At 58.0% G+C, this 26,522-nt stretch overlaps 15 protein-coding genes across 15 annotated transcripts; 6 read left to right on the forward strand and 9 right to left on the reverse strand.

Annotated features, from left to right (window-relative positions):
- Positions 1–39: 39 nt before the first annotated feature.
- BDY17DRAFT_252801 (uncharacterized protein) lies at positions 40–552 on the reverse strand (the record flags this gene model as incomplete). Its single annotated transcript, XM_033731289.1, has 3 exons — positions 40–102; positions 177–348; positions 446–552. The coding sequence occupies 3 exons, from the start codon at positions 550–552 to the stop codon at positions 40–42; spliced, it is 342 nt and encodes a 113-aa protein (XP_033588734.1).
- Positions 553–724: 172 nt separating this feature from the next.
- BDY17DRAFT_300426 (coenzyme Q biosynthesis protein Coq4-domain-containing protein) lies at positions 725–1,760 on the forward strand. Its single transcript, XM_033734053.1, has one exon. The coding sequence runs from the start codon at positions 751–753 to the stop codon at positions 1,597–1,599; it is 849 nt and encodes a 282-aa protein (XP_033588735.1). The 5' UTR covers positions 725–750; the 3' UTR covers positions 1,600–1,760.
- Positions 1,761–1,776: 16 nt separating this feature from the next.
- Positions 1,777–4,233, forward strand: BDY17DRAFT_300427 (uncharacterized protein). Its single transcript, XM_033734054.1, has 8 exons — positions 1,777–2,159; positions 2,222–2,322; positions 2,374–2,552; positions 2,611–2,810; positions 2,884–3,576; positions 3,636–3,684; positions 3,745–3,860; positions 3,919–4,233. The coding sequence occupies exons 1-8, from the start codon at positions 2,002–2,004 to the stop codon at positions 4,046–4,048; spliced, it is 1,626 nt and encodes a 541-aa protein (XP_033588736.1). The 5' UTR covers positions 1,777–2,001; the 3' UTR covers positions 4,049–4,233.
- A 181-nt stretch (positions 4,234–4,414) lies between these two features.
- On the reverse strand, positions 4,415–6,195 carry BDY17DRAFT_178903 (uncharacterized protein). Its single transcript, XM_033729890.1, has 3 exons — positions 5,002–6,195; positions 4,678–4,951; positions 4,415–4,612 (listed from the first exon to the last, which is right to left on the reverse strand). The coding sequence occupies exons 1-2, from the start codon at positions 5,990–5,992 to the stop codon at positions 4,881–4,883; spliced, it is 1,062 nt and encodes a 353-aa protein (XP_033588737.1). The 5' UTR covers positions 5,993–6,195; the 3' UTR covers positions 4,415–4,612; positions 4,678–4,880.
- A 109-nt stretch (positions 6,196–6,304) lies between these two features.
- On the reverse strand, positions 6,305–8,390 carry BDY17DRAFT_300434 (major facilitator superfamily domain-containing protein). Its single transcript, XM_033734055.1, has 3 exons — positions 8,051–8,390; positions 7,379–7,992; positions 6,305–7,330 (listed from the first exon to the last, which is right to left on the reverse strand). The coding sequence occupies exons 1-3, from the start codon at positions 8,317–8,319 to the stop codon at positions 6,399–6,401; spliced, it is 1,815 nt and encodes a 604-aa protein (XP_033588738.1). The 5' UTR covers positions 8,320–8,390; the 3' UTR covers positions 6,305–6,398.
- Positions 8,391–9,354: 964 nt separating this feature from the next.
- BDY17DRAFT_325651 (uncharacterized protein) lies at positions 9,355–11,841 on the forward strand (the record flags this gene model as incomplete). The annotated part of the gene is made up of 1 exon (XM_033737388.1): positions 9,355–11,841. One exon carries the CDS (start codon positions 9,355–9,357, stop codon positions 11,839–11,841), a length of 2,487 nt encoding a protein of 828 aa, XP_033588739.1.
- A 212-nt stretch (positions 11,842–12,053) lies between these two features.
- Positions 12,054–12,806, reverse strand: BDY17DRAFT_325652 (mitochondrial superoxide dismutase [Mn]; the record flags this gene model as incomplete). The annotated part of the gene is made up of 2 exons (XM_033737389.1): positions 12,054–12,616; positions 12,674–12,806. 2 exons carry the CDS (start codon positions 12,804–12,806, stop codon positions 12,054–12,056), a joined length of 696 nt encoding a protein of 231 aa, XP_033588740.1.
- A 175-nt stretch (positions 12,807–12,981) lies between these two features.
- On the forward strand, positions 12,982–14,256 carry BDY17DRAFT_317732 (HAD-superfamily subfamily IIA hydrolase; the record flags this gene model as incomplete). Its single annotated transcript, XM_033736131.1, has 2 exons — positions 12,982–13,145; positions 13,197–14,256. 2 exons carry the CDS (start codon positions 12,982–12,984, stop codon positions 14,254–14,256), a joined length of 1,224 nt encoding a protein of 407 aa, XP_033588741.1.
- A 17-nt stretch (positions 14,257–14,273) lies between these two features.
- On the reverse strand, positions 14,274–16,730 carry BDY17DRAFT_300440 (DHHC palmitoyltransferase-domain-containing protein). The gene has a single exon (XM_033734056.1). It carries the CDS (start codon positions 16,451–16,453, stop codon positions 14,429–14,431), a length of 2,025 nt encoding a protein of 674 aa, XP_033588742.1. The 5' UTR covers positions 16,454–16,730; the 3' UTR covers positions 14,274–14,428.
- A 64-nt stretch (positions 16,731–16,794) lies between these two features.
- On the forward strand, positions 16,795–17,567 carry BDY17DRAFT_300442 (uncharacterized protein). The gene is made up of 3 exons (XM_033734057.1): positions 16,795–17,058; positions 17,126–17,356; positions 17,411–17,567. The coding sequence occupies exons 1-3, from the start codon at positions 16,831–16,833 to the stop codon at positions 17,453–17,455; spliced, it is 504 nt and encodes a 167-aa protein (XP_033588743.1). The 5' UTR covers positions 16,795–16,830; the 3' UTR covers positions 17,456–17,567.
- Positions 17,568–19,466, reverse strand: BDY17DRAFT_300443 (uncharacterized protein). The gene has a single exon (XM_033734058.1). The coding sequence runs from the start codon at positions 19,421–19,423 to the stop codon at positions 17,687–17,689; it is 1,737 nt and encodes a 578-aa protein (XP_033588744.1). The 5' UTR covers positions 19,424–19,466; the 3' UTR covers positions 17,568–17,686.
- Positions 19,467–19,502: 36 nt separating this feature from the next.
- BDY17DRAFT_300444 (uncharacterized protein) lies at positions 19,503–20,708 on the reverse strand. The gene has a single exon (XM_033734059.1). It carries the CDS (start codon positions 20,646–20,648, stop codon positions 19,827–19,829), a length of 822 nt encoding a protein of 273 aa, XP_033588745.1. The 5' UTR covers positions 20,649–20,708; the 3' UTR covers positions 19,503–19,826.
- A 694-nt stretch (positions 20,709–21,402) lies between these two features.
- Positions 21,403–22,577, reverse strand: BDY17DRAFT_300446 (Alpha/Beta hydrolase protein). The gene has a single exon (XM_033734060.1). The coding sequence runs from the start codon at positions 22,530–22,532 to the stop codon at positions 21,435–21,437; it is 1,098 nt and encodes a 365-aa protein (XP_033588746.1). The 5' UTR covers positions 22,533–22,577; the 3' UTR covers positions 21,403–21,434.
- Positions 22,578–22,655: 78 nt separating this feature from the next.
- Positions 22,656–24,361, reverse strand: BDY17DRAFT_179217 (Anhydro-N-acetylmuramic acid kinase). The gene is made up of 2 exons (XM_033729892.1): positions 24,007–24,361; positions 22,656–23,946 (listed from the first exon to the last, which is right to left on the reverse strand). The coding sequence occupies exons 1-2, from the start codon at positions 24,172–24,174 to the stop codon at positions 22,780–22,782; spliced, it is 1,335 nt and encodes a 444-aa protein (XP_033588747.1). The 5' UTR covers positions 24,175–24,361; the 3' UTR covers positions 22,656–22,779.
- A 268-nt stretch (positions 24,362–24,629) lies between these two features.
- BDY17DRAFT_325660 (major facilitator superfamily transporter sugar) lies at positions 24,630–26,520 on the forward strand (the record flags this gene model as incomplete). Its single annotated transcript, XM_033737390.1, has 6 exons — positions 24,630–24,731; positions 24,790–24,900; positions 24,975–25,155; positions 25,232–25,920; positions 25,973–26,224; positions 26,281–26,520. 6 exons carry the CDS (start codon positions 24,630–24,632, stop codon positions 26,518–26,520), a joined length of 1,575 nt encoding a protein of 524 aa, XP_033588748.1.
- Between the last annotated feature and the right edge of the window lie 2 nt (positions 26,521–26,522).

Below are 26,522 nucleotides of genomic sequence, written 5' to 3' on the forward strand. Positions count from 1 at the left end.
TGATATCTTGACATTCGAGTCTCCTGCCCTCCTCCATCTCTACCAACTCGCCTTCTTCACTCCAGGCAGATTCCCCGCCAATGCATTCATTCGAAACTGAAACTGTATTCCCCGTCTTGTCAGCGCCAATGCTCGCTCCCTCATACGCAGTCACCAGCATAGACCAGAAGACATACCCGACTCATGCGAAAGTCCGCCATGATACCTCTCCCCTTCCCGCCCATGATGCACCGATTCTTGATCTGCGTCGGTTGGGTGTAGCAATGCATCTGCGTCAGCTGCAGCTGCGCCTGCGTGCGCATGCGTTGTGGGAGCGAGGTGTTGCGGATGATGTAGCGGAGGGCTTGTCTGTGCCATCGGAAGGTGATCAGCATGCATGCTTCCCTTGCGCATATAGCAAATATGGATGGACAAGAGCGCAATGTCTCGAGGCAAGATGTCCTACCTTTCCGGCTCATTCTGCTCAAACACTTTCCGCTTGGTGTGATCCCGGATGATCTTGATGTTAACGAAGCCGCCGAGATCCAGCTTCTTCGCCCGGAATTGCGCCATGCTGGGTGGTGATCGACAGGCGCAATGCGGTGCAGTCGATGGGAGGAGAAGGTCGGAAGCTGTGAAGATGTTTCAACTTGCGCTTGCGGCGCTCAATTGTGCTTAGTCAGCCCAGATCGACGCCGAGCAATAAGTCTCCCCAGCGAAGACTGCATCACCTACACGACCTTACAAACGACCCCAACCGGCTCCGCAACAATGCGAGCAGTAATGCCTCCCCCTGTCCTCTTCCGCCGCCTCCTCGCCCTCCCAACTCCCCTCCGCGTCCGCACCTTCTCCGTCCTCAACCGCCCACAACCAAACTACCCAGGTCATGTCCCGCTCACCTACATCGAAAAGGCGGCGCTGGCAGTCGGCTCAGCATTCGGCTCCCTCCGTGATCCCTACCGCCACGACTTGATCGCCAGTCTGGGCGAGGCGACCGCAAACCCCTACTTCCTCCCCCGTCTGCACCGAGCCATGCTCTCAGACCCAACTGGCCGCAGGATTCTACGAGACAAGCCGCGCATCACGAGCCAGAGCATGCGGTTGGAGGAGTTGCGGAAGATGGACGACGGGACGGTGGGAAGGGCGTATGCGGCGTGGCTGGACAGGGAAGGCGTGACGCCTGATACTCGAGATGCTGTGAAGTACATCGACGATCCCGAGGAGGCCTATGTGATGCAGCGATATCGCGAGACGCATGATTTCACGCACGCTATCACGGGGCTCCCAGTGATTATCGAAGGGGAGTTGGCGGTCAAGGCGTTCGAGTTCGCCAACACGTTGTTGCCCATGACGGCGCTGAGCTTGGTGGCCGTGGTGCGGTTGAAGCCGGTGGAGAGGAAGCGATTTTGGGACATCTACTTGCCGTGGGCACTGCGGAATGGCTTGAAAGCGGAGGAGCTGATCAATGTGTACTGGGAGGAGGAGTTGGAGACGAATGTTGACGTCTTGCGCGCAAGGCTGGGCATTGAAGCGCCGCCCGATCTGAGGGAGATTCGCAAGGTCGAGAGAGACAAGAGGAAGGCTGAGAAGGCGGCAGTGGAAAGTCTGAGGAATGCTTGAACGCCTGATATGCTTCCACTGACAGCTTCACACTATCCGCCTGTCACGTCTATTTGTACTACAGAATCCTACGAGAGAAAGCCAGGAATCCAACCATCATCTTTCTGAGCCTCACCCGCAGCGTGCCGTAGTCATAGGCATCGGACTTGCCTCCGACATGGGCCCTAAGCAGAAATAGGGTCTGGAGATGTACCCCCGGTTTTACCCCCGCAATACGACCCAATGCGGTAGGTAAATAACGTGGCGGTACGAGATGTAGGCGGAGAAGCTGCCGCGGAGTGATGGAGGTGGAGGATGCCGCGGCTATGCGTCTGTCCATAGCATCATCCATCTCCAACTTGTCACTTTCGTTTGTAGACTCGTTCGGAATACACTCAACAACAACAGCAATTACTCGACATTATGGGCTCAGCAGGTCCCGATGCTCCCGACTGGGATGTAGCAGTTGTCGGCGGTGGGTTCTGTGGTGTTTGGTTGCTTTTCCACCTGCGCGAACAAGGCTTCAAGGTCCGGCTATTCGAGCACGGCTCCGGCCTGGGTGGAATCTGGCACTGGAACAAGTATGTCGACGCCACTCTAGGCACTCGTCGAAGCAACTCGCTATTGACTCTTCATCAAACAGTTACCCAGGCGCAAGGGTCGATACTCCGGCACCCACATATCAACTGACCGACAAAGAAACATGGCACACGTGGGAATGGAAGCAACTTTTCCCCGGTCGAGGTTCGCCACCCTTCCAATCGCCCGCGCGATTGAAACACTAATGCATCACAGACGAACTCTGCGATTACTTCCGCCATCTCGAACAAGTATGGGATCTCGGCAAGGACATTTCGTACAATTCGAAAGTCACTGCGATGCAATGGGATGCCGACACGTCGAGATGGAAGTATGAGATCAACGACGGGCAGTCTACCGGTACTGCCTGGTCGGTCGTGCTTTGCACTGGCTTCGTGAGTTGACGTCCCGTCGGTAGAAAGCTCTTACATCAACTGACCACAACATCATCAGGCTTCGAAGAAGTACGTTCCGCCTTGGCCGGGCGTCGACAAGTTCAAGGGCGAGATCATTCATACCTCCCAGTGGCCGCAGAAGGGCTTCAATGTGGACAACCGGAGCGTGGGCATCATCGGCACAGGCGCGAGTGGCGTCCAGGCGATTCAGGAAGTCTCACAGCAAGCCTCGCATCTGACCGTCTTCCAAAGAACACCGTAAGCACTCCCCACTTCACCACCGAAAGCAAAGCAGAATGATCGGAGATATTGACCTCGTCCCGACTCGTAGCAACACCGCCCTGAAAATGAGCAACCCCGAGCAAACCGCAGCCCTCAACAAACGCATGCGCGACGGCTTCCCGGAAACGGCCAAGAAGATGAAACTCACCTTCGCCGGCTTCGACTACGAATTCGACAAGACCAAGCCCGGCGACGTGCCCAGGGAAGAGCGCATGCGCTCCTACGAGAAACTCTACCACACCGGCGGCCTGCACCTCTGGCTCGGCACCTACCTCGACTGCTTCTACGACGAGGAGTACAACGAAGAGCTCTACCAGTTCTGGCGGTCCAAGACACTGCCGCGCATCAAGGACCCGCGGAATCAGGAGCTGCTCGCGCCGGCGAAGAAGCCGCATCCTTTTGGCACGAAGCGGATTAGTCTCGAGACGAGGTATTTCGAGTGCTTCAATCAGGACAACGTCGAGCTCATCTCTACCCTGGAGAACGATATTGTTGAGTTTACGGAGGAAGGGGTCAAGACTGCGGACGGCAGGGTGCATTCGTTCGAGGTGATTGTGTTTGCTACGGGCTTTGATACGCACACCGGCGGCATGACGCAGATCGACCTGAGAGGTGTGGGTGGCCAGACCATTCTGGACAAGTGGAAGGATGGGGTGTTTACGCAGCTGGGTATTGCTACGGCCGGCTTCCCGAACATGTTCTTCTGCTACGGCCCGCAGGCTCCGACGGCGTTTGCAACAGGGTGAGTTGTGTTTACAGGCCCCCTTTATGTGGACTTTGATACTGACCATCGTTATTCAGACCGTCTCATGCGGAGAACCAGGGCTCTTTCATCGTGGACTGCCTAAAGGTGCGCTCAAACAATCACCGTATCCTGAGATCGATATCCACCATACTGACTCCGCAACAGCACTTACGCGACAACAACTACAGCTCCATCGACGCAACGCACGAAGCGGAAAAGGCTTTTAAAGAACAGATCAACGAGCATGGATACAAGGGCCTCTTCTCTCAAGCCGATAGCTGGTGAGTTCTCTTGCCAAAGTCTCTCGAATCCTACCGTGATCTAACTCACTCTTCTCAGGTACTACGCAGCCAACATCCCCGGCAAGAAGCGCGAGCCCCTGAACTTCATGGGCGGCATGCCGATGTATCGCAAGAACCTGATCGACGAGCAGAACAGCGGGTACCCGGGTTTCGTGTTGTCGCGTTGAGGGCTGTACCTTTACTTGTCGTATGAATGATCAGAGACATATCCAATTTCTCCCCCCATGCCTTTCACGTTCGGAGACAGATGGCAGAGAACAGGTGATCCCGTCCGATCTCACGTACTTAAGCTGCCAATCGGATGAATAGTACTCAGGTGGGAGACCACTGGGGAAGTCCATCTACTGAACGTTCATTATTCTTTTGTCGTTTCTTTGCTCCTCATTTTTGCTCTAGCGTGGCTACATACCTCAGATCGTGCATGATTTTTTGAAGGGCCGAGTTGCGCGTTCAGTCTGGTCGTGGAATCTCAGCCCAGCCTTGCCACCCGGTGAAGCGGACCAGCCAGCCCTATTCAGCATTCAGCTACGAGCTTTTGTCCTCCAATTGTTCCTCGTTAAGGGATTTAAACTGTGCTCATTACAATTACAAGACCCGATAGAGCCCTATATCAGTATCTATTGTAACTACCTCGCCGGGTTGGCATTGGGTAAGGTAATTACCAATTGCCCGCCTGCTGCCTTCCTTGGATGTGGTAGCCGTTTCTCAGGCTCCCTCTCCGGAGTCGAACCCTGTTGGAATCGTTAGTGAAGTGCTCAATCAATGGCAAGGCATTAGAAATTGATGTATAACGTACCTAATCCCCCGTTACCCGTTGACACCATGGTAGGCCACTATCCTACCATCGAAAGTTGATAGGGCAGATATGACAATGAACCTCCGTCGTGGCAAGGCTATGCGATTCGTTGAGTTATCGATAGTTCCAGCAAGATGCCCCGAAAGACGTTGATTGATGTCCAGTATACATCACTTCCAAAGTTTGGCTGGGTCCATCGACCTCTAGAAACAGATTGCCAATACCATACGCCAGATAGCAGCCGCCCAACAGTACACCGTTGTCGAAATCAATCCTTCGCCCCCATCGTTTCTCGATAGGCCGACCCGCCCCGCCCTCTCCTGCGCTTCGCACGTTGGGGCATCAGCTCAGGGTGCGTCAACCGGCATTCCGTCTCAACGTGGTTGACACGCCCACAGGCGCTACATCCTTTCTCAACGCGCCGTCGCTTGTTCGACGGACCTGCTACGGCCTGCGCTGCTATGGCGGCCCGCTCGATCTCCGCCTTCTGAATCGCCTTTTGCCGTCGTTGTCGGGCTTCTTCTTCTCGCGTCTTCTGCGCCACCTGTTTGAGCGACATGGGTGGGCCCACGTACTCTCTGGCGACGCCGAGATTGGCGGTCTGTAACAGATTGAAAGCGAATTCTTCGTAATCGGGCCCCAAATTCATGAGGAAGCGTGTGGTATAGTACCACTCCGGAAGCTCGAATGCGGCGTCTAGGTGCTTGAGTTGGGTTGCACAGCCGCTGATCCTCTGTTCATACTCATTCACATCGGTGCAGTTCTCGAGGGTTATACTGTTCAACCATTTGACAATCGACCGAAGTTCGGCATTAACGCTCAGATTCGATGACCTGACCGGGAACCGGTTTGATTCGGTTTGAAGGTACCCCCAAAGGCGCTTCGGGCTCGGCATCTCTCCCACGTCTGAAAACAATGCGTCGCTGAGTTGGTTCTGAATGCCCAAGAGCGCATGTCGAATCTTAGCCTGCCCATTCGGCGTGTGATGATCTTCGGGCTCATTCCCCATAACCAAGTTGTAAACACCCTCCTTCATCATGGCCTCGCGCATCCTCCTGCTCCAGGAGTCCCAGTTGGTACTGTTTAAGCGGCCAACTGCTCTGAAATGGAGACCGCTTCCCAATGAGACCTGGGGTTCGCGCTCTGCCTCAGACATCGCGGCGAGCCCGATTCTCATGTACTGCCCCTCAGTTGGGCTTGCGGGTGTTGGTGGGCTGTAAACATACGGCGGCGTAGCCGGCGTGTGTCGATTTCCATTGATAGTGTTGCCACGGTTCGCAGCCGGTGCGCTCTGGTTCCCACGTCGATTCGACATTCTTTGGTTTTTCTTCTCGGGTATAGATCGCTTGAAGGTCGTCAAGTCAACTGGGGGCCCCAGGCCGCCTCGGTTGTCCTCGAGTGCGGCTTTCTGGTGTTGTGATATTCGATGCACTGCGCAACAGCTTCACCGAGAGCGAGCAGGTTTTCAGCTCACCAAAGGGTCCAGGCTTCCGGCCTCCTCTACCCCGCAAACTCTTAACTACCCATTAGCTCGAATCTGGTACGGACAAGGGGGATCCGACTGTCTAATCAAAACATAGCATTGCGATGAATGGAGAGCTGATGTTGACGCATTCTCCGAAGTATGCTAAACACGAAAGATCACCGCTCAATCCTTAATAGGAGACCTTGCTAACTTCCAACAGTGTCAAAGTGAAGTAATTCAACCAAGCGCTGATCAACTAAAAGACCAGGCCCCTGACCTGCTGAATAGCAGCAACATTGATATTCTCAATCAAAAGAAGAGAGAGGAACGGAAGCGCCATCACGCCCGTCCCCGCCGCAAGCATCCTCGTCTGCGCAAAAGCGTACGACTTCTGAATCGCCAGCCGCGCGACACTGTGCACCGGATAACTGATCTGCTTGTTGAGATTCTCGTAAATCTGGTCGATCTCAGGCCGCACTGCCACCGGGAGGTTCCTCCCGAGAGCCTTGAGGAAGGTGTTCGTCCAGATTGCGCCAGAGATGGCGGCGCCGAGTGCACCGCCGATGGTCCCGATGACGTTCAGGAGGGCCAGCACGGCTGCGACGTGTTGGTGGTCGACGGCGGCGAGGATGGCGACTTGCTCGATGATGATGAAGGTGCTGCCGCCCAGGGAGAGGAAGACTTGGCACAGCACCAGGTAGCCTACCGACTGGTTCGCGCGGCGGAAGTAGATCATCAGGCCCTGCCAGAAGACGTACAAGGGAATGGCGATGTACAGCTGCCACTTGAAGCGGCCGGTGCGGCGGACCATGTACCCCGATAGCAGGCACAGAATGCCGCCGACGACGTTGAAGGTGTTGTTGACGTAGTTTGCCTCGGCCACTGAGAGGTTGTTGACGACTTGCAGGAAGGAGGTGAAGTAGTTGTCCCAGCAGTAGTAGGAGATTTGGTAGCAAGCGTCGAGCAGGCAGGCGCCGATGACGGTGCGGTTGGAAAAGAGGCCGAATTTGAACATCGGCACTGGGGCGAGGAGGAATTCGTAGAGGCCGAAGCTGACGAGGAGGACGAATCCGATGACCAGCATGGCGATGATGTATCCCGTTGCCCATCCTTCAGGCGCACCACCGGCGAGGTTAAATGGGAGCAGGAAGATTGTGAGTCCGGCAGAAAACACAAGCACGCCGATGACTAGATGGGATTAGTGCATGGCCGGGATAGTGCCGGTGAATTGCTTACTGTCGAATTCGATAGTGTAATGCCACACATTCTGCAGCAATGAGCGTCCACTGCGCTCCTCGACTCGGCGTCCTTGAGAGGAAGCCTTGTGAAGATTGGACTTCAGAATAAAGTACAATGGGGTCGCAATAATCGGGAAGATGATTGCAAAACAACCAAAACCCCACCTCCATCCGACATGCTGTTTGAAATCACCCGCGGCCTTGGAACCGGCAAAGGCGGAGATAATGTAGGGGGAGGAAGTGAATGCATACGCCAGTCCTCGGTTCTTCAGAGTCGATGCGTCAGCAGTGATGACATCGACGCAGAAAGTGATGCCTGAGAAGCCGATGGTGTAGAAGACGTAGGCGGCGCAGAAGAGGGGGAGGCCGTTGCAAGACGCCATCATGATCAGGCCGACGGTGCAGCATACAGACATGATGAGGTAGCCTTCTGCTCGGCCCCAAACGTCCATGACCTTGGCGAGGGGAATGAAGATTGCGGCGGACATTGCGTCGCCGACGATGTAGATGACGTTCAATTCCGAGTGGGACTCGAAGCTGCTGGCGACGAAGGGAAGGAGTGCGTCGAGGACGGTAGATTGCATAGCATTGACAAAGTACAGCATCCACATGCTATGGACAAGTGAATGTCAGCGTGGGATATCCACGACGAATTGAAGAAGGTTGATACTTGATAAAGGCTGCGATGAGGGCGTTTCTCGACCAGGTCAACGTGATGGCCTCCGCGTCCTGGACACCACGCTGCAGGCCGGCTGTGGGCAGATCAAGTTTCGCTGCGTCATCCGCATCGTCGGCGCCAGTTGCAGTGCCGATAGCCATGTCGTTCACCTCTATCCTAGCCTTCTCATTAGTAGAGGCGGGAAGCAGCTCGACAGCTGGAAGGACATCTGCCGTGTCCTCCCGACGAAAGCCGGGTCGGGACATCGACGCGGAAGCCATAGTCAACGTCGAATTTGGTAATGAAAAGACGAATTATGGCAGACTGAACGTGATGCAGCGTGGTGAGAGGGAAGGCTGTGGAGGAGAGGGAAATTTGATCAGATAAGATGAAAGTGGGAGATAAAGGCTGAGACTCGGCAAATCTCGGCAGCGACATCGCATTGGGCGCGTGCGTACGCCATCCTTCCCGCGAGCACTGAGTTCGTGAGCAAGTAAAAGCAGTAAGCACGGAAGAATTCCGGGTGCCGCTCTTTCCTGGTCTTTGCCGCTGGCGGGTCTCGAGGCTAGAGGTCGAGGGCAGGCATCAGCCTATACCGTGATGGTAGCCGGGGGAGGTACCGCTCGAGCCATGGTATTGCTACGAGTCTTGTTCCATAAAGAAAGCGGCCGAGTCCGAGGACAGGCGGAGGAGGATGTGGACGTGGAGGAGATGTGTCGAGCTCCGTGATACTGCCGAGCAAGGCAGTTGGGCCCGCATATATGATATGGCCTGTGACACGGCATGGGTCGTGAGTGCATCTTGGGATAGCATGAGGTGCGATGTGCCGCACCCCGTGAAGGTCGTGTGGTCTTCCATGATGCTCATGTCATTGATAGCCCTTCCAGCATATAGTGTTGTGAGCCTCTCGATCAAGATAGGGCAAAGTGAAGTGAAGTCAAGAAGGGAAGAGTCGCCTGGCGAGGCTTGAGGAATGGGAAGGGAAATGGATCGACGCTGATTGGCCGGTTGGGCCCGCTCCGTGTGTTGTGATCCACGGGCAGCAGCAGCGACCAGCAGCAGCGACCTCTTCCTCCTCCTTCCCTCTCCATTCCTCCTCACACCCCGTGATGCACTGCTCGCACCATCCCAGCACACCTCCATCGACTGCTTTTTGATGTTCTGCATTGCGGGAGGAGTTTGCTAATTCGTCTGCAAGGGAAGAGCCGCTGAACACGCCCTCTCCATCCCTCCCGCTCTCGCACATATCGCGTGTTCGAGCGCGTCTTTTCGCTCCAATCCTCCATTAAACCCCCTTCCCGCGCTCCTCACCCACCATGACGTCTGTCGGCACCGCATTGACGCGCACCTCCTCCACCGACTCCTCCGCAATGTCCAACATCATCGTGGCACGCGCGGTGGAAGACGACAGCGCCTCCGAAGGTATTTCCGCGTCCACACCTCCTACCAGCCTCACAGACAGTGGCAGCCTGGGCTCGGCCAAAGCCACGACCGACACCCTAGACACCATCCACGAGGAAAGGCTGCATCGGCCGAAACGGGCGAGATCGAGCGTGTCCACGTACAACTTGGCGAAGCTGGCGGAGCAACAGCTCGACACGGCCCCCGGCAGCCGCAACGTCTCGGGCCTGACCGGCAAGACTCTAGTCGACGATGACGAGGATGAATACGCGGCGATGGGCAGCAAAGTAGACAAGGACATCGACTCCTCCGGAGACGGCCCCTCCAAATCAGCGGAGCTTCCGCAGAGACGCTCGCCGCGAAAGCTACAGCGAAGACCCACGGTCAAGGACCGGGTGAAGAAGGCGGCGGGAAAGGTCACCTCGGTCCTGGGCAAGCGCGGTCGCGATGTTGTGCAAGCAGGGAAGCGGAAGCTGGGAATGCACGAGGCGGAGGCGGACCCACAAACGAAGAAGGTGCTCAAGGAACTGGACATGGGCTCCAAGGGCATCCTGGACGAGATGGACCTCAGTGACGACGCAGGCTACTTGCCGCCACCGCGGCCCGCAAAGAAAGCCAGACTGGATTCCAACGTGCTGCAAGACACCAAACAAACCGTGCCCACTGCGCCGCCCCTCAAAATCACGTCTGGCAAAGCGGTGAAGAAATGGCAGCAGGAAGGGCTGTATGTGGGTCAGGACACCCACGCCGATCCCACGCAGAGCGGCAGCCGCAAGAAGCTGCAGAAGAAACGACCGACATCATCCGCCTCCGATCTCACCCCGGACAACACCGGCGAAGAACCAACACCCCGCAAGACATTCATGCCACTCCCCATGTTCAAGTATCTCGACAGCACCCGCAACTTCACCATTCCCTTCGACATCTACGCTCCCTCGGCTCGCAAGGGCGACGAGAAGCCGAAAGACTGGCACAAGCTGAACCGCAATCGCCTGGTCGGCGAGGCGAAGGAGCTGTGGGAGAAGGCGGAGAAGCTGCCGAACTCCGCATGTGTTTGTCGCACTCCGTCAGAGGACGAGCAGGGCTGCGGAGACGACTGCCTGAACCGGGTGATGCAGTACGAGTGTAATGACGACAACTGCAAGTTGCCCGCGTCGCTGTGCAGCAACCGCGCGTTTGCCGAGCTGGCCGCGAGGACGAAGAAGGGCCGGGCGTTTGATGTGGGAGTCGAAGTGGTGAAGACGGGGAATCGCGGCTTCGGTGTGCGTTCTTGTCGTACCTTCGTACCCGGCCAGATCATCATGGAGTACACCGGCGAGATCATCTCCGAAGGCGAATGCCAGCGCCGCATGGCCGAGGATTACAAAGACAAGCAATGCTACTACCTCATGGAGTTGGAACGCGGGCTCATCATTGATGGCACAAAGGGCTCGGTTGCGCGATTCATCAACCACTCCTGCTCCCCGAACTGCGAGGTTCGCATGGTGAAGGTCAGCGGGACGCCTCGCATGGCGGTGTTCGCCGGGGAGGATGGAGTGATGACGGGCGACGAGCTCACGTACGACTACAACTTTGACAATTTCGGCGCGACGAAGCAGCTGTGCTATTGTGGGGCGTCCAACTGCCGCGGCACGCTGTCCAAGCGTCTCAACGCTGCGGAGCAGAAGAAGCTGGCTCGGGAAGAAGGCGAGCGGAGGCGCAAAGCGGCGGAAGAGGCGAGGAAGATTGCAGAGGCGGAGGCGAAGAAGAATTTGGTGAAGAAGGAGAGGGGTTCGGGATGGAGGGGCTGGGTGGCTGTCGACGATCCCGAGACGAAGGAGAAGCTGAAGCGCGAGAAGAAGGAGCGCGAGGAGGCGCAGAAGTCTTCCGAGCGGGCGAGGAGGTTGGCGGCGAGGATGTCGGGGACACCGATGAGTGCCAGCAAGCGAAAGGCCAGCGCACCCCTTCCCATTGCCGAGAAGAAGGATGCGAAGAGGAGGAAGACGGTGCATGCATTGGAGACGGTGGCCGCACCCATGCACGAGGAAATCGAGGTCGCGCAGCCGGCGCGGAAAGTCTCGCACATCCGCACCGTGTCCACGAGCTCCAAGTTCACGGAGGAGTTTCATCTTCACGAGCCAGAAGTCTCCGTGAGCACCACCACCACTGCCGAGGAAGTCCGCGAAGAGACTCGGTTGCTGGACGAGAATGTGGCGATGACGAACGGAACGGAGGAGAAGGAAGCGGGCAGGGGTGGGGAGGCGAAGAGCGGGCTGTCACGCACCGCCAGCAAAGGCAAGGAGGCTCTGAAGCAGGTCGGACTGGCTGTTAAGGGCAGCTTGTTGGGGCTGGATAGGAATCGGCCTGCCTTGGGGTCGGGCAAGTTCCGGCAGAGCACGCTTTCCTTTGGCAAGCTTGGTTAGGTAGATGGGTTGGATGGTTGATGTGAATGGCGATTAATGGGTTGGTGGTGCAGGAATTGCTCGAGTGTATGGCATAGCGGTACCGGATTGCATTGCATTGCATTACATTGCGAGGAGTACAGATTTCAACGACAGACTCCTTTTGTGTTGTCCTACCTACAATCTTACACGTGACATACTGTCATCTTCCCAGTCAGCCTGCTGTGGCTTGCTCACTTGAACCTCTTCTCCGCCGCCTTCCAGTTGACCACATCCCACACGGCAGAGAAATACTCGGCCTTCCGGTTCTGATACTGCAAGTAATACGCATGCTCCCACGCATCAATGCCCAACAGCGGCCGGAACTGCCCCACCACGGCATCCTGATTCGCATACGTCTTGATGCCGATATGCCCCGTCTGCACATCCTGCACCAGCCACGCCCACCCGGAGCCCTGAATGCCCGCAAGCGCCGCATTGAACTTCTCCTTCAGCGCATCCAGACTCCCAAACGAAGTATCGATCGCCTTGCCCAGCGCGCCCGACGGCGGCTCCCCGCCGCCCGCCGACTTGGGCGCCAGATTCTCCCAGAAGAGGGTGTGGTTCGTGTGGCCGCCGCCGTGGAAGTTGATCAGCGGCTGCTGCGCGATCTGGCCCGCGATGTCGCCGCTCGCTTGCAGCTCTTGCATCTTGGCTTCCGCCGTGTTGTAGCTGTTGACGTACGTGCGGTGGTGCTTGTCGTGATGCAGCTCCATGATTTTGCCCGAGATGGCGGGCTCGAGGGCGCCGTAGTCGTCTGTAGAGGTCAGGAGGGGTCAGTGGTTTGTGAGGGTGGGGCGATTGCGCGACGTACAGGGCAGGTCGGGCAGGGTGGCCTTGTTGCGGACAAAGGTGGTGCTGGCCAGGGCCGCGCGCCTGGTGCTGGCGGAGGCGGTGGTGCGCAGGGCGGAGCGCAGGGCGCTGCTCTTGAGGAGGGTGTTGGACATAATTGCGGTGTCTTGTAATGCCGAAACGGTGTGGTGGATGTTGATTGTAAGACGGAAGGAACGAAAGGAAGGAGCGACATTGATGTTTGGGGAAGGAGTGATGTCACTTTCCGCGCGCAGCTGCCCGAGCTTCCCTTCACTCCAACGTCATCTTCACCACTTCTCACATCACCCAATGGCTTCACTTTTCCGACCGCCAGCAGCCTCCTCCAGACACATCTGTTCGTCGTGTCTGTTGCGCAGAAGTGTCCTGCGCAGACAGATTCAATGGCACCGTCGGGCCTTCCAGACATCCGTCTCTCAGAATCCTCCAATCCCCGACTTTGGCTTCACTTTTGAGTACGCATCTCTTCACCTCACAAAACATCAGAAAGTCCTAACACTCCACAGTATCGATGGCGTCCTCGTCCGCTCCTCTCGCCCCATCCCCGCCGCACAAAAAGCGCTCCCCCTCCTCCAAAAGAACCGCATCCCCTTCATCCTCGTCACCAATGGCGGCGGCAAGACGGAAGAGCAACGCGTGCAATACCTCCAGGACCGCCTGGGCGTCCCCCTCTCCGCCGACATGATCGTACAAAGCCACACGCCCTTTGCAGACATGACCCACCTCTATGATAAAACAGTGCTGATCGTCGGCGGCGACTACGACCACTGCCAACTCGTGGCGCAGAAGTACGGCTTCAAGTACGCCGTCACCCCCATCGACATCCTCTGCGCCCACCCCGAAATCTGGCCCTTCGGCAAGCAATACCTCGACCTCTACCGCACCTTCGCCAAGCCCCTCCCCACCCCCATCGACCTCTCCTCCCCGGCCACCAGCCTCAAATTCGACGCCATCTTCGTCTACAACGACTCCCGCGACTGGGGCACCGACACCACCATCATCCTCGACCTCCTCCTCTCCCGCGCCGGCATCCTCGGCACCCTGTCCACGAAGAACGGCAACCCCGCCCTCCCTAACAACGGCTACCAACAAGACGCCCAGCCGCCGCTGTACTACAGCAACCCGGACCTCTGGTGGGCAGCCGCCTGGCACCAAAACCGTCTCGGCCAAGGCGGCTTCCAGCGCGCCCTCGAAGGCGTCTGGGCCGCCGCGACGGACGGCGCGCACCTCGCCAAAACCGCCATCGGCAAGCCGACGCAGGCCACCTTTGCCTTTGCCGAGCACCGCCTGCGCCACGTGCGCAAGCAAATGTTCGCCCAGCGCGGCCTCAACGACCCGCTCAAGCGCGTGTACATGATTGGCGACAATCCCGAGAGCGACATCCGTGGCGCCAATGAGTACCGCTCGCCGCATGGGACGGTGTGGCGGAGTGTGCTGGTCAAGACGGGCGTGTATCGCGCGGACGAGGGCAAGGAGCCGGCGTACCGGCCGGATGTGATTGTGGAGGATGTGTTGGAGGCGGTGGAGTGGGCGGTGGAGGATGCAAAGAAGGCTCGAGGGGGCTGAATACGGATCAGACGTGTATAGAGCGTCACCAAGACGCTTAATATTAGACAAAGTCGCTCATCGAAGCAGACCTCCTATCGCTACCTTACACATGTCACTCGCTCCAAAGTCGGCAGCATGCTCGCTACGAAATACACCAAGAAGAAAAGGGAATACGCAACCTATCGAGACATCACCTCGGTGTCCGATTCACCGGCCCACTGACTCCCGGCGCCGTAGACGAAAACTGCTTCATCTCCACCGCCCCATTCGCCTGGGCCTTCCCATTCGCCCCCCGCACCGAATACCGCCCCTTCATCTCCCTCCGCCTCTGCGCCTTCGGCACCTCGTACCCCAGCCGCGAATCCCCCGGCTGATGCCGCCGCTTGAACTGCATGTAGCTCGGCGGGCGCGGTCGCACGAGTACCGACGTCCAGTTCGCGAAGCGGCTGGCTTGCGTGAAGGGGCGGTGCCGGTCTTTGAGCGGGAACTTGTGGCTGTTGAGGTACTCGCGCGTCGTCTCGCCGCGCCCGATGAGGAAGAGGTGGTACACGCTGAGACTGCCCGGGTAGGAGAGGGCGAGGATGGCGTAGAGGAACATGGCGAAGCCGACGCGCTGCGCGGTGTGGCCGGTGATGGAGGCGGCGAAGGAGATGTGGTGTTGTTTGGCGTAGTAGACGACGTGAATGAGGCTGAAGACGAGGAGTTCCGTCGCGAGCAGCGCGCCGAATGCCACGTAGCCCACGAAGTAGCGGTAGTTGCGCCGGCCGACGCAGTTGTTCAGCCAGACGCAGTGGTGGTCTTGCGTCTCGATGCAGGAGTCGCAGATGCGGCAGTGGTGGGCGCGGGCGGGGCGCCAGATGTGGCACGTCTTGCAGTACTTGGTAGGCACCTCCATCGCGGTCGTCGGACCTGGTGCACCGTTCTCGCCGTGCTCGGCATCGGTCGATCGAGAGGAATGTGGGCCGCGGGAAGACGGAAAGGTCTTTACCATGACCCACTCGGTCATCGTGGGGCCGACGGTTAGGGGCTCATGCTCTTCGGCGGGATTGGGTGGGTGCGGGTGGACGTTGCGGGGGAGAATGCCGGGGTCGGAGACGGCGGCATGGATGAAGGAGGAGATGGTGAGGAAGAAGGAGTAGGCGAAGATGATGGGGATGGCAGGGGTGATGTGGCGCCATAGCCAGGGAGCAGAGAAGGCGCCAAAGAGAGCAGAGGGGACGAGGGTCAAGAGGAGGGTCAAGAGGCTGAGGGGTTGGGCTTTGGTGTTGATGCACCGGCCGGCGAAGCAGAACAGCGCGTTTCCGGCGAAGTACTCGTAGTTCTTCCCGGCACTTTTGGTCGGAGAGGAGGTGGAGGATTGGGCGGCGTACATAGGTGCTGCCCCGTTCGCCTGATGAGAGTGAGGTTCGGCCTTCTCCTGCAAAGAAGGATCCTGTTCGTCCTGAATCGTGGAGCGCGGTGGCATGGATCGGTCATTATATTGCGCTGGATCCAGCCTTGCAGCACCAGCATCCGCAGTCCGCACACCCTGAACCCCATTCCAATTCTGCAGCGGCGTAGCACTGGTCACACTGCCGGTCGTGTACTCTCCATCGCTTGTCACCTGCGTGCCTCGGCTTACCGGCAAGGGAGGTGGAGCATCTTGTTCCCTGCGCAGCGCCTGCAGCTCCCTCAAGGTGTTGACCGAAGCATCGCTGTATCGGTGTCGGTGCTGCTGGTGCTGTGGCTGCTTCGCAACGGCACTTTTGCCTTCCGTTGTCGGGCTCTGTCCTTCCGCTGTGGTCCCACGAACACTCTGATTGCGCTGCGCCTGGAGCTTCTGGCTGCTCATGGGGCGGAAGAAAGCTTGCGCCGCTAAGGTGGGGACATGAGTCTTACTCGTGCCTGTGTTGGGCCGCGAAGCGGCTTTTCCTGTGGTTACTGCGCCGGTAGGGGAGTAGACATCGGGGCCTTTCGTTGCCGGTCGACTCGGAGGTAAACCCGGCTCTCCCACTGGCCCAGTGTAGGAGGGGACGTTCTCGGGCTCATCTTGTACGCTTGCGGAGCGTCGGCCACTGTCTCTGGTGTGTTCGGAGGGCACAAACTCCGAGGTCATGCTGGTGGCCGTTGAATGAGAGGAGCCCGGGCGGCCATCGCGGCTGGCGGGATAGGGATCGATGTCGAGGAAGGTCGGGAAGGAGGGAGAGGCGGGATTGAGGGCGGGGGGAGGAGGCATGGCTACGGGCGCTGCTACCACGAGACGACCGTGTTGCGCCAATGGGTGGTCGAGTTCATCCTCTGCCTGTCGTGTGGGAGGCGTGAGGTCGAGAGTGACTTGCTTTGATGTCGTGAGCACCTTGACAGTCGTGAGGTCGTGAGCTGCGAGACACCGGCCAGGATCATCTCTTCCCCCTTCGAGCGCGAGGAACGTTGGCCATCACATCTCCCATTTCCTGCGTGAACTAGCAGAGTTCGAGGCACGGCGGGACGGGAGCTAACGTGCGTGGACGTTGTGACGCGCTTGTCACATCTCTCCTCCTCCGAAACTCTCTTTCCGCCACACGCCAAGCCCGGGAGCTGCCGCCGCTATCCAGCTTCGTCAATGGCAGGACAATGCATGCTTCCCTCGCACACCTCGCCCGACTCCTCCCCCCTCCCCTCCATCCCTCGACCTCCACATCCGCCAACATGTCAGGAATCGCAAGACGAACGGCCACCCAGGCCCTCCGCGCCCCCCGAGCCCCCGCCCAGCACCTCCGCCGCAGCTACGCGTCCGCGGCAGAGAACAAAGAGGGCAGCGATGCCATGCGCAAGGCCGCCAAACGGGATCCCGAGCTCTACGTACGCCGTCCTGTCGTCTCTTCTACTGCTCCCGGTATATGCACTAACACTCTTCCTCGCCCCCTAGACCCTCTTCGCCATCATGACCGGCGCCTTCACCCTCGCCGGCTGGCACTTCTCCCGCAACCCCACGAGCAGCAGCAGCGAGCAAAAGGTGTCCATGGCCGAGGGCTCCGAGCCCTGGAACACCGGCGCCAGCGGCAAATACCAGTACCACCCCGGCGGGGACAAGAGCCGGAGGCGAGACGCCCCGAGCGCGCTGAACGAGGTGGTTATCCCCAATGTCAACTTGCCCAAGGTATGCCTCTTTTCTCTCTCTCGTGCCGTCTGCGTTTGCTGACGCTGGCTGCAGAGCTTGCACGAAAAGTACAACAAGTATGGCAAGGAGGGGTACTAGGTTCGGGGTGACGGGACTAGAGATGGTGGCGTATATAGACAGCGGACGTGGCAGACAGCGAATTCCAGAAGAACAATTCCAATCAACAACAATCACTTCACAAATGGCGAGGTTCATGAGAGCAGTGCAGTCTATTGGCTGATTGTGCGGTATTGGAGGGCATTATTCTATGTCTACATTAACCTTCGAAATGCCCTTTTGCCCGTGGTGATGCTGCCCATGCCCCACCCTTCAAGGCATCAATCGTCCCGGGTCTCTGGGGAACAAACTCGCCAACCGCACATTCGGCAGCCCCAACCACAACATGACAATCCGCTCCAACCCAATGCCACCACCCGCGTGCGGCGGACAGCCGTACCGGAAAGCATTCACGTAGTCCCTGAGCCCCTCGCTCTGCGGGTCCACGGGCGCGACGTGCTCCTTCATGCGGCGCTCGAGGAAGGCGGCGTCGTGGATGCGCTGCGCGCCCGACATGATCTCCTGCCCGCGCATGAAGAAGTCGTAGCTGTTGCTGTAGCCCGCGTTGGGGTCCTTGGCGTCGTACGCCGCCTGCGTGGCGGCGGAAGGCATGGTGTAGAAGGGGCGGATGGCGAGCGGGTACTGGTCGAGGACGTAGAAGTCGGAGCCGTACTTCTTCAGCACGAGCGCGCCCAGCCGCTTCTCGTCGGGCGTGGACAGGTCGTCGAACTCGCCAATCTCCACGCCGTCGTCTTTGAGCATGCGGATGCCTTCGGCGAAGCTGAGGCGCGGCACGGCGCCGGCGGCGGGCAGCTTGAAGTCCTCGACGTGGTAGATGGAGCGCACCAGGTCCGTCTCTTTGCTGTAGCGCGTGCGCAAGCCGTTGAAGATATGCAGCATCAGTTCTTCCAGCAGCGTCACCACCTCGTGGTAGTCTTCCTTGAACGCCATCTCCAAGTCCAGCCCGATGAACTCGGTCAAGTGGCGTGCGGTGTTGCTGTTCTCCGCCCGAAAAATCGTGCCCACCTCCATCACGCGCTCCTTGCGTGCCGCGATGAGCATTTGCTTGTACAGCTGCGGCGACTGCGCAAGGTAGGCCTTCTTGTCGAAATACGACACCTCAAAGACACTGGCCCCGCCTTCGGACGGTGCGCCGAGGAGTTTGGGCGTCTGGACGAGGCGGAAGTTGCGAGCGAAGAGGAATTCCTGGAAGAGTTGCACGACGCCAGCCTTGATCTCGAAGATGGCATCGTTGTGTCGGGCTCGGAGATCGATGACGCGGTTGTTCAGTCGGGTGGCCAGTCCCACAATCGGTCGCCCTTCGTCTTCTTGCTGGTCTTCCTTGCCTTCCTCGGGGATCGGCCGTTCGGCATCGGCGACCTGCAATGGCAGTTGTGCCTCTGCTTTGGAGACAATATACAACTTCTGGACGTGCACTTCCAGATGTTGGATGGACGTGCTCTTGACCGGTTCTCGCGGCCTCTGCACCTCCGCGTGCACATCGACGATGCTTTCGGCGGGGATGCTGCCAGCAAACTTGACCATCTGTCGGCTCAGCTTCTCGCTCGCGGCCACGACGGCTTGGATACTGTCCGCACCCTGACGAAAGACGAGGAAGGACAGCTTGGCCGACTGGTTACGCGCATTCTCCACCGCAGCACGGAACACAATCTGCGCACCCACCCCCTCAGTCTCGGACTGGGAGGAATACCGCTGAGCGATCTCCGCGAGCTCGACCCACGTCGTCGGCACCGAGGGAGCAGTGTATGCTTTCGATCCGATCATGGGCAGCTCGCCGTAGTCCTCCGCAGACACATCGTTGGCCTCAGACTCCTTCTTCTGCGCCTCCTCGGCCGCCTTGCGTTTCGCAGCCTTCTCCGCCTTTTCCTTGTCCTTTGCAGCCTTCTTCAATGCATTTTTCGACGGGCCCTTCTCTCCCTCTTCCTCGCCTTTGGGTCGTTCTGGTAGCGATTGAGGCTGCTCGGCCGGAGCGCCGTTGGTTTCTGACATGTTTGCGAGCGTGTGTGGGGGAGGTCGTGTGCACTGAAAGTGTGTTGCGTTTGGGCAAAATTTATGGAAGGTGCAGCTTGGAGTCATGCTGTGAGTCAAAAGTCGAGGTGTCCAAGAGTGGAAGGTGCGGTATGGAGCTGCTGGTGAGGGTGGGAGGGTTCCTTGCATTCGTTACGGTAATGCATTCACACAATGGCTCATACGCTATCAAAGTCACTGTCCATCGCTGCTCCGTCTCTCGTAGTCGCATCGTATTCCAGCCGTCATCTCCACTCAACATGCTCACTCCAAGTCGCGCCTTAACATGATCAACGCTTTCACCATTGACGGTAACAGGCCTCATCCGCCTGTGTACGACATCGTCGCAAGATCATTTGACAGTCACATTCCAGGTCCGCCTTGCTCAATAAACACCTCCGCCCGGCAGACCTCGCATATGCGCCAAAGAGCGCGAGCGATCTTTCCTCCGCTGGCCCAACTCTCCCAAGTCTTGCTCCAGCCATTGCACGCCCTTGTAAAAGGCGTCAGTGATCTGCTTCAACTCCACTCTCTGCGGCTCCGAGATCCCGGGCTCGAGAGCGGAGATGGCTTCGGCGTAATACTCCAGCTCGTGCATGAGGCGCACCCGACCCATCGTCGTCGGCGGCAGCAGCTTCTCCAGCGGCACCTCGTACTTCCACGGCAGTCGCGCGTCGCAGTCGCGCAGATAGTTCAGCCACTTGCGCAGGGCGAAGCCGTCCTTTTGTCGACAGTTCTGCGTCATGAGCTGCACGGTGAGGTTGCGGTTGGACTGCAGGTAGCGGACTTCCATTTCGTCGAGTCCCGACGACACCCGGATGAGGCCTTCGAAATCGAAGTCTTTCACTTCTACCGTCACGGCGCCACGGGAGAAGAGGGTGGACAGGTACTCCTGTCGGCATTGGCGGGAGGCGAGGAGCAGGCCATTGATGGGCGTCACGAGGACGCGGCGTTTCCGCGTGCGGAGCTTCAGCTTCTGCCCTGCCGTCAGGGCCTGCGAGGGCAGTGAGAGAGTGGTGTCGGCGATGATGAGCTCGTAGATGTCATTGCGAATCTCGGCCGGGAGGGAGAAGAAGGACAGGCGGTCGTTGGCATGTTGTCCTTGCGATTCCGCGTCGAGAGACTGCTCCCGCGTGCTTTGAAGTGTCAAGGCAGAAAGACCATCTTCTGGAGATGGCTTGCTGTTGCGCCGGAACTTCCTCAGCATTGTGGTCGACGATGACCATCGCACGCGACAGTGATGGAGGAATGCAGGCAAAGGTGGGGAGGGAAAAGCTTGGATGAGCTTGACTTGCGACGCCACTCCGCACCGGCGACTCGCGTTGGTTCCGCCACTCGGATGTCCAACAACCCGGTGTAGATGAGCGCCACTTACACGTTGAGAAGAATGGGTCTGTTGGAAGGACTGCCTCATACTGGAGAGCACTGCAATGCGTGTCATCAGCATGGGTTGATTCCAAACCTGCCCTTCTACACCCCACCCGTCGCTACTACAGATCAAATGGCTCAGCAAGGCCTTCAGTGTGGCTCAATAAGGTTGGCGATAATGATAACCACCCTGAGCCGCGAAGCTGTAAACTCGGCCATTCAGAGGAAGGAAAAGTCGTGACAAGGTCTCGGTAGGTGAGTACATACATCCTCCGTCTCTCATAGTCTAAGTGGATCAATGCTAACATTCTCGAACAGGTGACCCTGCGGAGGGATCATTACCGAGTGAGGGCCCCCGGTCCAGCCTGCAACCGTTTAGGAATCATGCGCCTTCCTCGCACTCGTAAATCGTTGTGGTTCGAGCTTCCATTGCCCTCGAGTATCCCGGCGCTGTGTCGCGTCGAATTCCCAACGTCGCCTTTTTACAGGGCACCCGGCAAAGTGATCTTGCGCATAGCCTTGCTCGCCGTGTTCTCGTCAATGACACGCGCAACGGTGTAGCACTCATTCACGCAGGCGAGACAATCTTCCGTAAAATTCTCCCCAGATCATCAGACTGCAACCGTTAGCCAATGTATGTACAAGCGGAGATCGAGGCACTTACATGGGGTGGTTGGGTGATCTGGAAGTGGTTGCCAGTCATGTAGTCGAACTCATATCTCGCGCCCGGAAGCAACCTCTCCCACCCAACGGTCTTCAGCTCTCCTCGCGGCTCCAGTAGGAACCGCGTGACCTTGACAGTTAAATCCACGTTCAGCCCTGACTCGGCCACGTCCTTCACCAGCCCTTCTCGCACCCAGATGAAATTCACCACGGGAGGGACATCCGACGCAGCGATCGGCGTGGGCATGTAGCTCTCCACGGAGATGACGGTCGAGGTGAAATGCTGCACCAGCCACTCCGGCGCCTTCTTCAGCCCCGAAGCACCCATAAGACCTTTGCTCGTGAGTTCCCCGACCACCGCTTCCGGCAGTGCTTCGAACTGCAGCCGACACGGCGAGTCGATGAGAATCATCCGGCCGATCTTCTCGCCCGCCGCGATGAGTAACTTCGCCACTTCGAAAGCGTAGTACCCGCCTGCGGACCACCCGCCAAGCACGTACGGCCCCTTTGGCTGGAGTTTGCGGATCTCGTCCAGCCACAGCCGAGCCATGCGCTCGATGGTGCAAGTGAAAGCCTCCGCCTGACGGAGGAAAGGCGAGTTCAACCCAATGAGGCAGACGTCGGGGCTCACGCGCGGTAGCGAGCCGTACGATCCGCCTGCGCCGCTGCCGTCGGGAAGGAGGAAGACGATGACCTTTGCCTTGCTCGCCTGGCCTTGGAGGGCGATGGAGAGCGGCACTTTCGGTTTGGGAATGCCCTCCCATGGATCCGCGGGCTCGTTCAGCTGCGCAGGGCTTGCTGCTGGCGCTCCATTACTCGGCGCGGTGTTGTCGCCTCTGAGAAGAAAGGTTTTGAATTCGCCCACTGTGGGATACTTCGTGAAATCCTCCGTCTTGACGTCCAGGCCGAGATTCTTCAGGTCGGACGCGGTCGCGGCCGCCAGCAGGTCGCCGAGGCCGAGGAACTTCCAGCTCTCGTGGTCCTCAAAGTCCAGCGGGTCCATCGACAGCGCTTCGCCGAGAACATCCCAGGCTTTGGTGACATTTTCGCTCGACGACATCGCTCTTGATGTGCGAGGAGTAGCGAAGAGAGAAAGAAAGCAAGAGAGACAGGGAAGAGGGTGAAGAGACTTGGGCTTGCTAGGTCGCTGACGCCGACTCTTGCACCGCCACGATTGTGGAATTTCAGCCACGCTTTAGCCATGCGGTGCGCAACCTCGCAGCCTTATGGGACTACAGTAATGTCCTTCGATTTCGTCGTCTTGTAGCACTCGCTGAATTCTAGTTTCCTTCTTCCAAATGCCTTGCTCACCACTTGTTGTCATACCTCTTTCCCTCTTTCAGCAACACCATCTCGCGAACCGGAGGCAGATGATCCTGACCCGCACCAAACAACACCCCCTTCCGCATCACCGCGCGATAATTCAGCCCAGGATTGACTTTGCCCAGTACATACTCCCTCCTCGTCTCCACCCGATCCGGCACGGGAATCGACCTCCCAACCACAGCCTCCATCCCCTGCCAAGCAAACGTGATGGCCTCCTTGGCCCCCGCTGGAACGCCCGCCTCATCGAGCATGCAAATCCTCGTGTGCGGATAGTGCTTCTGGATGAAAGCGGTGATGTTCGGGTTATATGCCCCTCCACCGCACATGAAAATCTCGTCAATGTCCTGTGAAGGCGCATACCGCTTGTAGTGGTCGACGATCGCTTGGGCCGTGATGCGCGTCACCGTCGCCACCACGTCATCCGCCGACATCCCGCGCGCTTCCGCTTTCTCGATGAGCTCGAATGCGAGCGTGTCGCGGAAGACTTCGCGGCCAGTCGTCTTGGGTGGGTGCAGGTGGAAGTATTCGTGCTGGAGGAAGTCATCGACGAGCTCCTGGTCAACGACGCCGCGCTGGCCCATGATGCCGTCTTTGTCGTACTCCTGCTCTCCGTTGGTGTAGTGCCGCACGACAGCGTCGATGAAGACGTTGCCGGGTCCGGTGTCAAAGTCGAAGCAGTTGTCCGCGCCACCGTCGCGGTCCGAGGGGATGAAGCACACATTCGCAATGCCGCCGATATTCTGACAAGCACGCAGCTTCGTCGGGTGATGAAGAAGGAGAGCATCAAAGAAGGCAATCAGAGGTGCGCCTTGCCGGCCAGCAGCCTGGTCGCTGACACGGAAATCTGTCACCGTCGTCACGCCTGTCCGCGAGGCGATGAACGTCCCCTCCGCCATGGTCAGCGCACTCTTGGTCTGCTCCGGCCCTGGCATGCTCAACAGCCATATCGTCTGACCATGTGAGCCGATAACATCAACATCAGCCTGCAAATCGACGCCGTGTTGCGTGCAAAATTCCCTCGCTGCCCGAGCAAAGGTTTCCCCGAGCAAGACATTGACTTCGGAAAGCTCTTCGGGAGTTGTCTTGTTGTGAAGGATCATCTTCATCACCCGCTTCTTGATCACGGGCTCGAGTGGCACTTCTCCGTACTTTGAATCGTCGAGTTAGCTGGTTATTACTTTGTCATCGTAAAGCAATGCTCGCCTCACCTTGAGCAATTCGAATGTCATCGGGTCCTGTGGAGTGTTTTGGCGAAAGTGGCACAGCGCGCAGTCGACACCGTCCATGCTCGTGCCGCTGTTGAGCCCGAGAACAATCATGTCCAACGGCTGCGAGGACAAGAATGCTGTCTCGTCGTGGTGGTTGATGCTACCCATGATGAAGGAGGGCGATCGGTGGTCCAGAAATTGGATGGTGAAGTTGCCTAGAGTTGGCCTGTTGTCGTTTCAAGTGAACGGTCGAAGGTGTTCTATGTTCAGGGCAAGAGGATTCTAGCGTCCGTCGAATTATTTCCGAGTTGATTCTCCTCATCCTTGTGACGGCAGTGCAACGCCGTAGTCGGGGGCGGCGGATGCCAGGCTGGTAAGCCGGCTATTCGCCTAATCGCTTCTTCTGTTTGAGCACTCGTTCCGCGCAGGGCTGGCCGCCCGACCGCTCGTCCGCCTAATCGCCTAATCGCTTCGTATCTTGTTCTGACAAGGTTCACCTCGATTGCCCAGTGATCCAATGACATGACCTCACGTGGCGATGGATGTATTCATCAAGAACATGCACACGACCTCGATTCTCCAGGAAAGCTCCCCCTCTCTTTCCTCACGGGATTCTTATCGACATGCTCATCCTCAACGCTTGGAAGAGGCTATCAGCCAAACAACTCGGCTTCGTCATCCAAGCCTTCTCCCTCGTAGCCATCTTCTTCGAGGGCTATGATCAGGTACGTCACAGAAACGACGGCATTGACAAAGGAATCGTGCTGAAATGTTCCCACACAGGGTGTCATGGGCGGCGTCAACGCCAGCCCGAGATACGTCCAAGAAGTGGGCATCGGTCTACCCGACGGCACCGTGACCAACGTCACGAAGCAAGGCGGCATCATTAGCATAGTACGCAAGCATATCTGATCACCCAGAATGGCCAAGAGTTCCCAACTAATCGAACCCCGTCGGTGGTGTTGCAGTATTACCTCGGCGCCATCGCTGGATGTTTCGTTGGTGGATGGATAGCGGATCGCATCGGTCGCATCAACGGGTTGTTCCTGGGAGCAATCTTTGCACTCGTGGGAGGCGCTCTGCAAGCTGCGACACAGAGTGCCAGTTTCATTCTGGTTGCGCGGGTTGTGACGGGATTCGGGACTGGAGGTAGGTCGAGTGCTCTCAACATATCCCGTATTGTCCGTGGGGGACGAGTACTGACAGCAGTGTGCGTTCCGAACAGCACTAACGGGCATCACCCCCGTCCTTATCTCAGAGGTGTCCAACGCACAACACCGCGGTGGCATGCTCGGCTACGTCTTCATCGCCAACTACCTTGGAATCTCGCTCGCATACTGGCTTTCCTTCGGCCTCGCATTCATCGACAACGGATACTCTGACATCCGATGGCGATTTCTCCTCGCCTTCCAATGCATCCCTGCGCTACTGCTGCTAGGAGGCATCAAACTGCTCCCCGACTCGCCCCGATTCCTCGCCTCCAAAGGCCGCCTGCAGGAGGCGAAAGAAGTCCTGGAGCATATCCGCGGGAACGCCGGCGTGGATGTGGAAGTCGAGTTTCAGGAGATTTGTGCGATGGCAGAGCACAGCGAGCCCAACTCGCCCGTCGAGTTTGTCAAGATCCTCTCGGGTTTCGGTGGGCGACACTATGCACCGCACCTTGCGCGGAGGGCGTGGCTGTGCATATGGCTTCAGATTATGGCTTCTTGGACGGGAATTACGGCGGTCACGGCTTATTCCCCAGTGCTGCTACGCCAGGCTGGATACAGCACGTTGAAGCAGAATGGGCTTGCCGGCGGCCTCAACACCATTGGAATCATCGGGACCATCATCTCCGCACAGATCGTCGACAGGATAGGACGCCGTATCTGTCTGATGGGAGGAGCCACGGGTCTGGCCCTGGTCAACCTGATTGTAAGTTGCGTCCAGCCAGAATGGAAAAACACAAAGTCTGATCTTGCAATAGGCGGCCATCCTTTATGAGGTGTCCCTTCAGAATCCCTCCATCTCTGGGAGTATCGCTCCGGCGGCGGTGACCATGCTGTTCTTGTTCAATCTCGTTTATGCCAGCACTTGGGGAACAGTCGCCTTCCTCGTCCCAACGGAGATCTTCCCCAGCGATCTCCGAGCCCAAGGCAACGGTTTCGGAATCACTGGGTGGGCATTGGGTGTGGGAATGACGACACTGGTCAACCCAATCATGTTCTCCGTCCTAAAGGTAGGCTTACTCTTCGTTACGAGTAGTGCACTACGGTTAGCTAACGGATGGTGCAGAGTCGAACATACTTCCTCTTCGCCGGGTTGAATCTCTGTTGGATCCCAATTGTGTTCTTCTTCTACCCAGAGACCGCGAATCGATCCTTGGAATCCATCGAAGCCATGTTTTCATCCTCGTCGCCCCTCTTCAAGAGCATGGAGAAGGCATATTGGTCGGGGAAAGAAGGGCTGGATGCTACCGTTGCGCAGGAAGTTGAGCAGGAGAAGGGCTCTTCGTACGTTGAAGAACGTGTATGATA

This window comes from Neohortaea acidophila (genome assembly GCF_010093505.1).
Source record: "Neohortaea acidophila strain CBS 113389 unplaced genomic scaffold BDY17scaffold_7, whole genome shotgun sequence".
Taxonomy (NCBI): Eukaryota; Fungi; Ascomycota; class Dothideomycetes; order Mycosphaerellales; family Teratosphaeriaceae; genus Neohortaea; species Neohortaea acidophila.